The sequence below is a fragment of the Anguilla anguilla genome, chromosome 1, assembly GCF_013347855.1.
Source record: "Anguilla anguilla isolate fAngAng1 chromosome 1, fAngAng1.pri, whole genome shotgun sequence".
In the NCBI taxonomy this organism is placed as follows: Eukaryota; Metazoa; Chordata; class Actinopteri; order Anguilliformes; family Anguillidae; genus Anguilla; species Anguilla anguilla.
The window spans coordinates 66,085,445-66,098,229 of NC_049201.1; the positions used below are offsets into that span (position 1 = coordinate 66,085,445).

At 38.6% G+C, this 12,785-nt stretch overlaps 1 protein-coding gene across 1 annotated transcript in view; it reads right to left on the bottom strand.

Moving 5' to 3' along the window:
- Positions 1-3,388: 3,388 nt before the first annotated feature.
- LOC118231292 (H-2 class II histocompatibility antigen, A-U alpha chain-like) overlaps positions 3,389-12,785 on the bottom strand; it is a 12,944-nt gene continuing 3,547 nt past the window's right edge. Inside the window, exons 3-5 of the mRNA XM_035424979.1 lie at positions 12,511-12,785; positions 9,423-9,552; positions 3,389-3,970 (exon numbers count right to left, since the gene is read on the bottom strand). The exon at positions 12,511-12,785 is cut by the window's right edge and continues 7 nt beyond it. Of these exons, the coding sequence (XP_035280870.1) occupies positions 9,428-9,552; positions 12,511-12,785 (400 nt within the window). The 3' untranslated portion in view covers positions 3,389-3,970; positions 9,423-9,427. The remainder of the gene's footprint in view (positions 3,971-9,422; positions 9,553-12,510) is intronic.

Below are 12,785 nucleotides of genomic sequence, written 5' to 3' on the forward strand. Positions count from 1 at the left end.
ATAATCTTAGACACAACTTTCCTGAAAAATAGCCTCCTTTGGCTTTAATTACAATTAAATTAATATTGGAAGTCTATCCAATCATTTTACAATGTGGGAGGTGAAGAACTGGGAGGGAAGTGGAGGGATATTTAAATTGAGTGAAATATACCTAATCCCAGGTTGCCTTAACCCTTCTGGTTCGTTTGCCCCAAGATTTTGTGTTTTGGCCATTTTCTGTCATATTCGATTCCGATTCTTGCCTAGCCCCTCTACGTTGTTTTTTATTGGATTTCATGTTTGACCTTCCGCTTGTCCTTGACCGCGACTTATGTTTTGCCCTTTGCTTGCCGTAGGCCTATAGTGCTCCGGTTAGTTAGTGTGTTCCCAGTTGGACTAAAAGATCCTTCCATCGGGACACAAGTTTGTTATTTTGCTTTGTTATTTTTCCTTAATTATTTTTTAAGCTAATCTGGGTGGAGATTTAACTCTCTGTAGGGGTACGCTATTCAAGCTTTTAGTTTCTAACTATCAGCTAACTGTCCGAAGTTCCGTGTTTAGAGCCTCCCCTTGCCCAGTACCCTTCGAAGACTAGCCAGCATTCAGTTAGATTTGGACAGGCAGATAGGGACCGAAGTTACAGGTTGGTTTTTAAATTGGGACGTTAGCCATTCAATGTTATGCTGCTGCGGTATGCAGGGTTTGGTCGGCTGTTGAAGATTGACACATTTTCGGAATTCACTGAAGGGTTTATCAGAAATGACTCCATTGCTTCTGCATCTGTATGAGACCAGGTTGCAGAACATATTCAATTTAGAATCTGAGCTTATTGAACTGGAACACATGAACCAGTTTTCTCCTTCTGATGACATTGCACTCCAACATCTAGTCAAAATGGAGCTCAATCTGTTGCTTAGAAAAAGGGCAGAGTTGATCATCCACAGATCTAGACAGAACTACTATTTCAATGGAAGCAGACCAAGTCATTAATTAGCTCTACAATTGTGTAAGGGTTATATATTTGCCAACCTTTCAGCCATTATGTCATCTCAAAGGGCTTTATTGACAGACCCTAAACATATTAATGATATATTTCATAGTTTTTATTCTGAATTAGTCTGCTCAGAGTTTTCCCACAATTTCAACATATTCACATCCTTCTTTCAGCCACTTAATTTCCCTTGTTTATCTGATTCTGAGGCCCATGATTTAGGTAAACCTGTCACATTGTACCAATTAAAGGAGGCTCTCAGACATGCAAAGCAGGGGAAGTCTCCTGGTACAGATCGCATACCAGCAGAATTTTATTTAATGTTTTGGCCTGAGTTGGGCCCTTACTTACTAGACATGATTAACCATGCTGTTTCCGCAGGCTATTTTGATAGAGACATTAACATTGCACTCATATCTCTCCTATTGAAAAAGGGCAAGGACTCAACCTCTTGTAGCAGCTATTGACCATTATCCCACATGAGATCAGATGTTTAGCTGTACACTAAGGTATTGTCACAGTGGCTTGAACTACACAATGCAAAACTTGTAAATCAGGATCAAACTGTGTTTATTAAATCTCGCTCTGCTTCTGACAACATCTGTCATCTTTAACATATTATATATTGTGCAGATCAGAAGAAATGACCCTGTGGTGTCCTTTCACTTGATATAATGAAAGCCTTCTTTCACCTCTATTGGCAATATCTGTGGGCAGTCCCAGAGCACATGGGTTTAGGCTTTTGGTTTATTGCAGATTTTGTATTACAACCCCTCTGCAGTTGTAGAGGGGTTACTACTAGACCGAATAGGCCCATTCCATTTTCGCTAGCTAGAGGCACCCATCAGGGCTGCCCACTCTCTTCTTTGTAATTTGCTATATCATACTTTGGGATGGCAGGTATGTCATCCCGCCAAGTTACGCCTTGGCGGGGGCATGCCCCATACCTATACAGCACTGAGAGTTGAAATGGGGTGAGAATGTACAGTTTTTAAGGGCTGAGTGTTTGTGGCTGTTGTGGTTATTTCTGTGGGGAACCCTGAAAAGTGCCAAACTCTCGGTGCTGTATAGGTATGGGGCATGCCCCTGCCAAGGCGTAACTTGGCGGGATGGCATACCTGCCATCCCAATGCAATTTTGGATTGTCGCGCAAAGCTAATAATTGTTAAAATGGCTTGCCATATGGGGGGGTGGCTGAACGACCACTTCCTTTCGCTCAATTTGGCTCACTCGGTATTGGGACACCCTTAAGTATAACATTGGCTCACTTGAACGTGCAGAATTGTTCATATCTTTTTTTAGACTTGTTAAAACACTACAATTCCTAGTCAAATCTAGCTACATAGTAGTCAGTAACTAGTTCGTAGGAAAAAAACATTGACTAAGATCACAACTCTGTGCATTCATACTTAACAATGCAGCAATTTTTATAATATGTGTGATATCAATACTTACAAAATGATTTAATGGAGCTGAAGCGTAGGAGTAGTTTGGCAACCAGGGTACAGTTCAGTGCTGGAGGGGTCTGAGGGCATGATTCCCAGGAAAGAAAATATTTGAAAAACAGCATTTAAATGCCAATTTCGAGTGACTGATCTGCCAAACAGTATTTATTGATCTGCTGTTAACAAGTACTCATACAGCTGGCTCACATGCTATGTTATTAATTATTATTCTGTTATCATTTAAATACTTCAGCATCTTTCACATTATGTTAACTGGGGAGCGGGAGACGACTGAGCGAGAGTTCCTGGGAGTGTTTCCTGGGAGAGTTCTGATTGGTCAGCATCTGTTGTCCATGCAGAGAGAGCCTGATCTGTCAATCTGACTGTGATCGCACTGGTAGAAGTACTGGTGTAACATAGAATGGCACGTTTCACAAATTTATTCCTGTTACAGGCCAAATAAGAAGCGCTACGCTGTGCCCCAAAAGGGATTGTTCATTTATTTGCATTATTTTTATTGCAACCATAACACAATATGGGATGCACCCCCCTCCCCCCAAGCGTAATCTTCTCTTTTTTATGGGGGGTCCCTTGTTTGTCATGGGGGGTCCCGACATCCAGTAAATCAGGTTATTGATAGAGAAGAAGTAATACTCTGGAATCAGTTCAGCTCAAAAACTTCAGTTTAATAGCTATGTTCTTACCAAATGTTTTATTGAATGATACATAAAAGGTAGGTGAAATACATTGTAAATACTGTTGTTAAGTGTAAAGACAGTTGAGTTAGAATGGTAAAACATCTTTAAAGATTTATGGTGTGACAGAAATGCATTTTCTATATATTTATGTTGGTCATAAAGCAGATATCAACCCCTTAAAATCTGATCAGAACATTCAATAAATTACTGGTGTATTTTGACAAATGTTTTGTAACATGCACTAGTACAAGAAAACATCCAATAACATGAAAATGTCAATGGTGTAAACTTTTTATTTTTGATTTAACAGTAAGAACATCACCACCTAACATTTACAAAAAGGTTGATTCATGGAAATTTACAAAGCCTTATTTAAAGTGCCACCAAAACTCATTTTTAAGCTATCAAGTAAAAAACTGATTGACCACAATTTCACTACATATGGATGTCTTACCTGTTTATACAAGTGTACTGTGTATCTACAATTGGGAATTCCCTCAAAAATGACTCTCTAGTTTAATATTGATATACTATAATGGGAATATGAAGTGGTACAGATACAGTTCATTTAAATTCATACTAGATTCATAGGCCATATAGGCAGGACCAGTGTTTCCTGTAATACGCCTGTTTTTCCCTTCTTTATCTAGGTTGGCTTTTGTAATAAATCAGTGAAGCGCAAAATAGGTGCCTGATCACTTTCTAAATTATTCAGTATACTATTTGTATTTTGAAATAGCTATTAATAGCGAAATCTGTATTTACAACATGAAGGAAATTTATTTTAACACACTGAAGAAACTGATCATGAGTTCATGAGTCTTCTCCATGTCTTGATCTTGAGTCTTCATGAAGACCTGGACAAAATGAAAAAAAATATGATTTAAAGACTTATCATAATTCATGTGAACCAACTGATGTTTAACATTTACATTAAACTCACAGTACATTTGCAAAATAAGCTGAGTGTTTAACCACGATATTTAGCAAGTGGTGTCCTGTGGTACTTTTGAAATTAATCAAGGCAGTACATTTATGAAAATGTGGGTTTGCACGGATTCCTTTATCCAGTTATATTGCATTGCAAAAATTTAGCGCATGTTATAATGGATAAGATTATTAATTGAGAATTATTAATGGAGAATTACTAGTAGTGATTCTCCAGAGTTAAGACCCTAAAATCTCCTGTTTTGGAAAGCAAAAAAAGAAGAAAAGACACCTGACTGATAATACTACAAGCATTTTGTCTGTATACTACAACTCAGTGGCAATAGATTCTAAAATGAAAGGTAAACTAGAATTCTAATCAATTGTAGCATGCAGTCAAAAGCACAGCTTATGCTATAGTTTGCCACAGAATACAGGGCTGATCAATGATTCATGTCCATGTACACATTATTTAATTAGTTTCAATTCAGTTGGCTGATGTAACTCTAGGGGGTAAACAATTGTTTAGCCAATAATCCAAGTAAAATTATGTACTAATGTTATAAAACTTACCAATTGATACATTAACAATGCAAAAATCAACTTATGCAAACTGGAAATAAATTAACCTAATGAATTCCTCGAGGTCGCCGGCAGGTAAATCATTGCTTTTATCAGTCACTAATTCAAGGCGCACTGCTGTAACACCTACACCACTGTAAAGCTTATACTCTTTGCACTTTGATGCAAAAAACCCTGTCTCAATCAGTAAAATCACAAAAAAAAACTAAAAAACAAACTAAATAACAAGGCAGTCCCCTTCCCCAAAGTATGGCTGAAATTGACACCCTAACACTACAGTGATGATATTGATATCTTGAAATCCCCCTCAGAGCCCTAAGTAATCAATCTGCTCTTTGTACACAGGCAAGCAGAGCCCTAAGTAATCAATCTGCTCTTTGTACACAGGCAAGCAAATGTCACCATGCATTCTGCATTATTTCCATTAAGCAGAAAACCTTTTCAGGAGGATTTGAACACAAACTTTTCTATGTATGCAAATAGAATTTCAAATGCGAAAAGTGCAGTTTGTCTCTTACCTTACAAACAGTGAAAAAATGATTTGAATTAGATATTCCAGTGCCGAGTAAATAGCCTAAAAGCAAGCTACTGTACTACCTGAAAAAAATGACCCTCTCTAAGCGGGTCTTGACTTTTGCCCCTGCTTGGAAACCCCATATACGTTACAGTAATCATACAGTGTCGTGTTCTTCAAGCTCAGTGTAGACTTCGAACGCAGTTTACGACATCCTTCTAGGTGAAACTACGGCTTTGCTATTCTACTGTACTGACTCACTTCACGTTTTTGCATCGGAATGGAATGAATGCATGAATGGAAGCTTAGCGCACACTTTATCGGTTGCTTATCTGAGCTTTGTTTGTTTATCTGCAAAAAGACACTGCAGTAGTGATAAAGGGCACAATATTATTTTAATTCGTTTATGATTCGATTATATATTTTTGTCATTTTCCTCCTTGTGAGCCCTCACTCTGTTGTCATCAGGAGGTTTACTGTTACAAGCCTGTTTTACAGAAGTATGGCAGCTGAATTTAGATTACTCGGTAAGGTAAAACCAAGAGGTTTGGTGGTTGGTTTTAGTAGGTTGTTTTTAAGTTAATTTAGTTGGTGTGATAACTAACCATGAACACATTTTATACATAGAATCTCTCCAAAAGGACAGCATTTTGTTCCAGAGGGAACAACCATCACTGGAATTAGCTTCTAGAAGTGGAATATGGCTGGGAAAAAATATATATACAATAATCCAATTTGGAGACGTTTGGTGCTATTTGGGGAGGTTTTCGGGAGATTTGGGCCGACTTTTTGGAAAACGCATCTCAGATTTTACTGCCTTGTTCAATCCACTCCACTTTTAATCTGGTGTTGTATACATCCTGGGTTACGATTGAAAAAATGAATCTGGTTCCGCCTGGTATCAGAAGTACATATAATCCCTACAGAATAAAGAAAATACAAAACAATTACTGTATTTCTTTTTTGGTTCCCAGAATAAATATGTCCAGTATGTTTACAGAGTAAGACTCCCATAGGATCAGGGGATTTAGTATTTTTGCTATAAATATGCTCTTTCACATAATGGTGCTTTTGGTATACATTTTTTCAAGCTTTGAAACATGTGTGTACTATACAATATATCATTTTGGAGATAATGGAGTTTATTTAAGACAGGGGGGATTCTTATAAAAAGCCCTGAGTTTTAAGTGGGAAGAAAGTGTGTAAAGGAGAGTGCACAATAAGAAAACTACTTGGGCATTGAGAATATTAGAGAAGTTCGGAAGACTGAATTGTTAGTATTGAGCATGTAGAATCTGTGTAGAATGTACTTCTGGGGGGTGTCTCATGGCGTAGCCTGTAGAGCACTATCCACATGCTCATTGTGAGCCGCGACGTCGATGGTTCGCATCCGACCGCACAACATATCCACGTCTCTCCCACTCATCCCCATTCTTCCTGTCTCTCCTCACTATCCTATCCAATAAAGCTGAAAAAGCCCATAAAAAAGAATGCACTTTTGGGAGTAAAGTGTAGTAGGCAGAGGGAGCAAATTCTCCCTGGTCCCTTCGATATATTTGAAGGATTTTAGAAAGGGACTTCTTACCTCCCTTCAATGTGCTGTGTTTCCCTTGTTTACCCAGTTTCAACTTTTACTTCTTCTTAACCAGGTGCTTTGTTGGCCATGTGCCTGTTAGTACTAGGTGTTTACACCTATTGACTTGTTGCTTATGTGCAATAGTAGTATTTAGTCAGATAGGCTGACAGGATTTGCCAGATCACTTAAAAGGAATTTGTTTTAAAGGGTCTGAAACATAAAATGTAAGACAGGCTCATGATTATTTGGTGACACTAGTGAATGCAGTGTTTGTCTGTCTTGTTAATGTTTTGCTTATTATTCGCTTATTTCATCTATCAAAAAAGTTTCATTCTTAAACGTACAGCTAACTGCTGATGGAATATCACATTTCCATTGTACAAAAATGTAATCCATATGGCAGTAAAAAAACAAATATGATGCTTAAAGACATACACTATATGACCAAGAGTATGTGGGCACCCCTTGGTCTGGGGCTGTTTTTCATGGTTTGGGCTAGGCCCCTTAGTTCCAGTGAGGACAACTCTTAATGCAATGACATTTAAGACTATTCTGTGCTTCCAAATTTGTGGCAACAGTTTGGGGAAGGCCCTTTCCTGTTTCAGCATGCCCCCATGCACACAGTAAGGTCCATATAGAAACTGTTTTGTCGAGAATGGTGTGGAAGAACTTACCTAGCCTGCACAAAGTCCTGACCTTAACCCCATCCAGTACCTTTGGGATCAATATGAAAGCCAACTGTGAGCCAGGCCTAATTTCCCAATCAGTGCCCGACCTCACTAATGCTCTTCTGGCTCAATGGAAGCAAATCCCTGTAGCAATGCTCCAACATCTAGTATAAAGCCTTCCCAGAATAGTGGAGGCTGTTATAGCAGCAAAGGGTGCACCAACTCCATATTAATGTCCATAATTTGGGTGAGATGTAGGATGTCAGGTGTCCACATACCTTTGGACTTATAGTGTACCTTGAGCACAGTGTGGTACTAACCACCCACAGCTGGTTTTATCTGAAATGTCAAAATGTCAAAAAGCTTTGTGCTGAGGAACACCAAACAAAAGCCCACTTCACTTCTTTTTTCTTAAAATATCAATAAAACTGAAGCTCCTTTACAGTGTGAAATCTGCATCATTTCTTCTTCGGCCTGTCTCTACTCACTCATTAATTTCAAACAGTTAATTAATTCCACAAATCCAATTTGCAAGGGTGGTTGTAACTACTTTTACAACTGCCATTAAAACCTTTATTACCACCGAAAACTCTTTCTTTACCATTATCACCACATCTTCTGCCTTGAAATCAATAAAATAATCCTCTTGCTTTAATGGCTTGAAACTTGCCTCTTACTGCTTGCAGTGGTACTTGGCGGCAAAATTTTAATAGAAGCTGAGATGGTTTCCCTCGGTTTCTCTCACAGACTTGCATTCACACCATGCACTCATTTGGCCTAGTACCTGACTGCATGGAATCCTAACACAGCACCTTTGACACAACCTAGAGCTCCTGATACATCACTATGCCCCTCTGAACTGCATAATACATTCCTTCATTTGGACTTTCTACTTTACCAGCAAGTTTAATACCTCAACAGTAACCTGCTCAACCCATTGAACTATTTGCTGTAATGGATCCTGTGAGGGTTGTGGTGCCGGCTGCAGGCGAAAAGATGGCCGACCGGCAGTCGCAGCTGTGGGCACGTGATTGCTTCTAACCTTTATCTGTACTGTCTGTAGTGAGACCGGGAGTTTTTTTCACGACGGATGCACACGGTTTTATTTGATTGCGACATTTGCGGTATCTGGTGCTGATGCTGATGCTGTAGTCATGGCTGTGGCTGTTGCTGTTGCTGTCTGGCACCATGTGCATCTGCTGTGAAAAACCTCCCGGTCTCACTGCAGGCAGTACAGATCACGGTTAGAATCAATCACGTAAGTGCCCACAGCTGTGACTGCCGGCCAGCTAAACCACTCCCCCCTCTCTCCGCCTGCTGCCGGCACCACAACCACACCGCCCCCTCACAGTTCCCTTATCACATTTCCTTTACCATCCATTCTACCTTGACTTTATACCAGGCAGGCCAGAGGAGGATAGGCTCCCCCTATGTAGCTATGTTCCTCCCACAATTTTTGATAATGATTTGATAATCCACAGATAATTATAATGTAAAGTAAAAGAAGAAGAGCATTGTGGTTACTCTTAATTAGGGTTAATCTCTTTAATCTCTTTTGAAATTGTTCAAAGTAAATTTCACTCTGACAGTGAGTTATTCTACAGGTATGAAATATGTTTATGGGATTATTATTAGAAATGGCAAGAGCTCTGCGATTATCCAGACTAAACTATAACCAGTGATATTTACAGTATTGATAAACATTAGGCTTATATGACATTGGCCATACTACGTCTACTGTGCTACAATACCATATGTTCCCACAGTACTATGCAGTATGTTCCTATATGTTCCTATAATACTATATGCTCCTACTGTAAATGCTATTGAGTGATTTATCATATTTTCTCATTTTTACACCTTCCAGTACCCATTACATAATTACAAAGTCGGATGGAGAATACCACATTCCCAGGACTGATCATAAACAAAGCTTCTTCTGTTTGCATACCACTACATGTAATTAATTTTGGCTAGGCACCTTAGTCACATATTTATTGTAATTGAATTTGTGTCAATGTTTGGTGCATAAATTATAATACCTCTTTTAGTTGCAGTTATTTCCTTTGATGAGGAAGAAAGTTCCAACTCCCACTCCCAGCAGACCCAGGGTCAGTCCTATTCCACAGAATGCTGTCTCTGCCATGTCTGATTCATTGTTAGCTTCAGGCTCTGTGTGAAGAAAGGAGTTTCATTCAGGCAAAATACATCTAAAAGTGAATCATTTAGATGCTCACATTTTCTAGCAACAATCTTTGCTAAGAAGACTGAAAAATATAAAAGAAAATGTCAAAACTAGCTATCCTTCAAAGTGGTATATATATAGGCCTATATATATACATATATATGGTGCTTGGTTTTAGGTCCAAATCTTGGGCACAACATTGCTCTTCTACCCTTGATTGAGGTACAAATCTTTTATTATGCATGCATAATACTTGTACCATCCATGCAGAACACAGTTAACTGGTTACAGTGGACAGGGCTGGCCCGTGGCATAAAGGCTCAAATTTCCAAGTAGACACTCGTGGGACTAGAGGAGTCTTCTCTGGAGACTTCAAATTATTTGCATGCATTCTTCACTACTGAAAACCATTTTTAATGATCAGAGCATTGTTTCTGTCACAAGAGGTCAATATGGGGTAAAACAGGTTTATGTTTATGCGTTTCAGCATCTCTCCCTTTGATTGTCATAAGACAAATTTTCTTGGTTCATACACACAGATATGCCATCTGAGAATTGTGAAGTCATACATTTTGACTCCATCTCACTGAATGCAGTTAATACACCTGAATGAAAAGTGCTCTGTGTCCTGCATAGATGAGTATGGTGGCCAATTAACAACAAATCTTGCGAGGAAGGAAAGGATGAAAATAAGATCCTCCACACAGAGTATCAGCCAATCACAACAGAGTTCTGGGAATGAGTAGTAACCAATTAATTCTTTGAGAATACTGGTGTGTGAGAGTATATTTTACTTACATGGAGAGCATACTTGTGCACAAGTGTCTTTTGCTTGCGTGGAGAAAATACTTAAGAGCCTGAGTGCTTTTTGCTCACGTAGAGAGAATACTCATGTGCATGTGCCTTTTGCTCACCTGGAGAGGATTCTCATGCATGAGTGATGTTTACTCACGTTGCGAGAATACTCATAGGAAAGAATACTTGTGCAAGAGTGCCTTTTGCTCGCATGGAGAGAATATTCACTGGAAAAGTGCCTTTTGCTTGAGTTGAGAAAATACACACGAGTGTATTTTGCTCATGTGGAGAGAATATTTATGCGTGAGTACCTTGTACTCTCACGTGGAGAAAATACTTGCACAGGCTTGCCTTTTGCTTTTGTACAAAAATACTCAATTTCCATTAAGAAAACATACCAGATATCATATACTGCTGTATAAATTTTTTTTAAATGTAACACTGTTCAATTATCAGTTGAAAATTATCAAAAGAAACCTAAAGCATGTGTGAGACAATACCAATAACTAAATTGTGCGTAGAGAATCAGTAAAATAACTCAGGTCTGTGGACACCCAGAGTTACCTACATTATAACTTGGGCCAAGGTTCGGCCTCTATCAATAAAAATGATTAGTTAACCTAATATGAAGAGAGTGAACATGGATCTAATGTATACTCTGCATCTTGGAATGTAAGTGAAACAGTGTCCACCTTCCAGCACAACCAGCAATTGAGCAATAATTTATTAAAAGAATATAACAGCCCAACAATTAAAAACAAACATCACTTAAGGTCTCAGAACAACACCAAGGGAGAAATCATCTGTCAGCAACAAGGTGGCTTTGAGGGGCAGCTGGATGTCATTCACAATTTATCATATCCATTCTTAAGTGCAAATATTCCTGTGGAAAAATTTGATCCCAAATTGCATATGCGTTTTTAAATATGAATGGAATAACAGCAGGACAGTTCCATCAGTGAGACCGCTTCAGAAGATGTATACAGGTATATGCCACAGAATGCTGCTTTGCAATAAATATCACAATTTAAGAGAAATAACTAACAGCATATTTGTGGTCAGAGAGGGATGAACAAAGATGTTACAATCTTAATCAACTCAAAGTCACATTTCCCTTAACTTCCCTGAACTTTGTGCTCTCTCCAAGGTTCAAGACTCTGTGATTAAATTTAATCATAGTTATTTCACAGTGTCTTCTGTCATTACTTGGTGAAAACACCTCTAATGAAGAGACTAACCTTTCTGCATCGATAATTGGTTACAGTGGACAAGTATCTTTTTTCCTTTGAGTAAGACCCAAAAATATTTCTTCATCTGTATGTTGTGTCATATAACTGCTCTCAAATTTAGTGGGAGTATCTCCCACTGTATCGAACAAAAAGTAACCTTCAAAATACTGTCACAGGTCCACAGTCCAATATAAACAAACTGTATTTAACATAATGCCACTTGTAAACATTTTTTAATTTCAAATGTGCTTAATTATCAGTATTGACTTAATGTATAGAATTCGGGTGGTTCAGTCATAATTGTTTGACACATTGCTTAACTAAAAGGCTATTGAAAGCTAGAAAGCAGGTGGAGATAAACTGGTGGAACTAATTAGAACATATTATTCTGATACATCAGTGTGCAATCTAATGTTTGAGAAGCTTTCCCATTTGTAGCTAACTGCTAACTTCTGTCTTTGTTGTTGCTTGCTTCACACATACTCAAACTATCTTTTGAGTGTCATATATCAGCCAGGTGCTTTATCTTTCTGCCCATCACTTGTTCTCACTGTTATTGCAAAGGACATGGTGAATGAAACGTCAGCGTCTTTTGACTCAAGAAACTGTTTTGAACCTAAGAGAATCACAGGCAAATATTATTCCATCTCTTAAATTATTTTTATACATTCTGTTGCCCTTGCACCAATTTTTACCAACTTGTAAATTGACTCATCCATTGAGGCCCTGACACAGTCTACAATATAACTAATACAGAGATGCATTCATCACAGGGAACAATTGTAGCATAATGTGATCTACTCAAACAGAAGAACTGTGTCAGTATGTTAGAAATAATGAGTCTATATGTTATTTGTCAAGAAGCTTCCAAAATGCTTTGCTTAAAATATTCTTCAATTTTCAATTACACTGGGTCCTTACCCCAGATCCTGGTTAGGGGATCCCGAAGCCCCTTGTGCTCCACGCTGCAGGAATAGACATCCCCCTCCTGGGGAGTGATGCTGAGAGTGGAGAACTGTTGGAAGGTGAAATCAGGGTTTGGATAGTAGCGGCTTAGAGTCACTCCATCCTTCACTTCAACATTATTTTTGGTCCACTTCACTTTGACAGGAGCCGGATAGAAGTTGTTCACAAAGCAGATCAGGCTGTTACTCTTCCCCAGCTCAACTTTTCTCCGTGAATAGATTGTGCTCTGA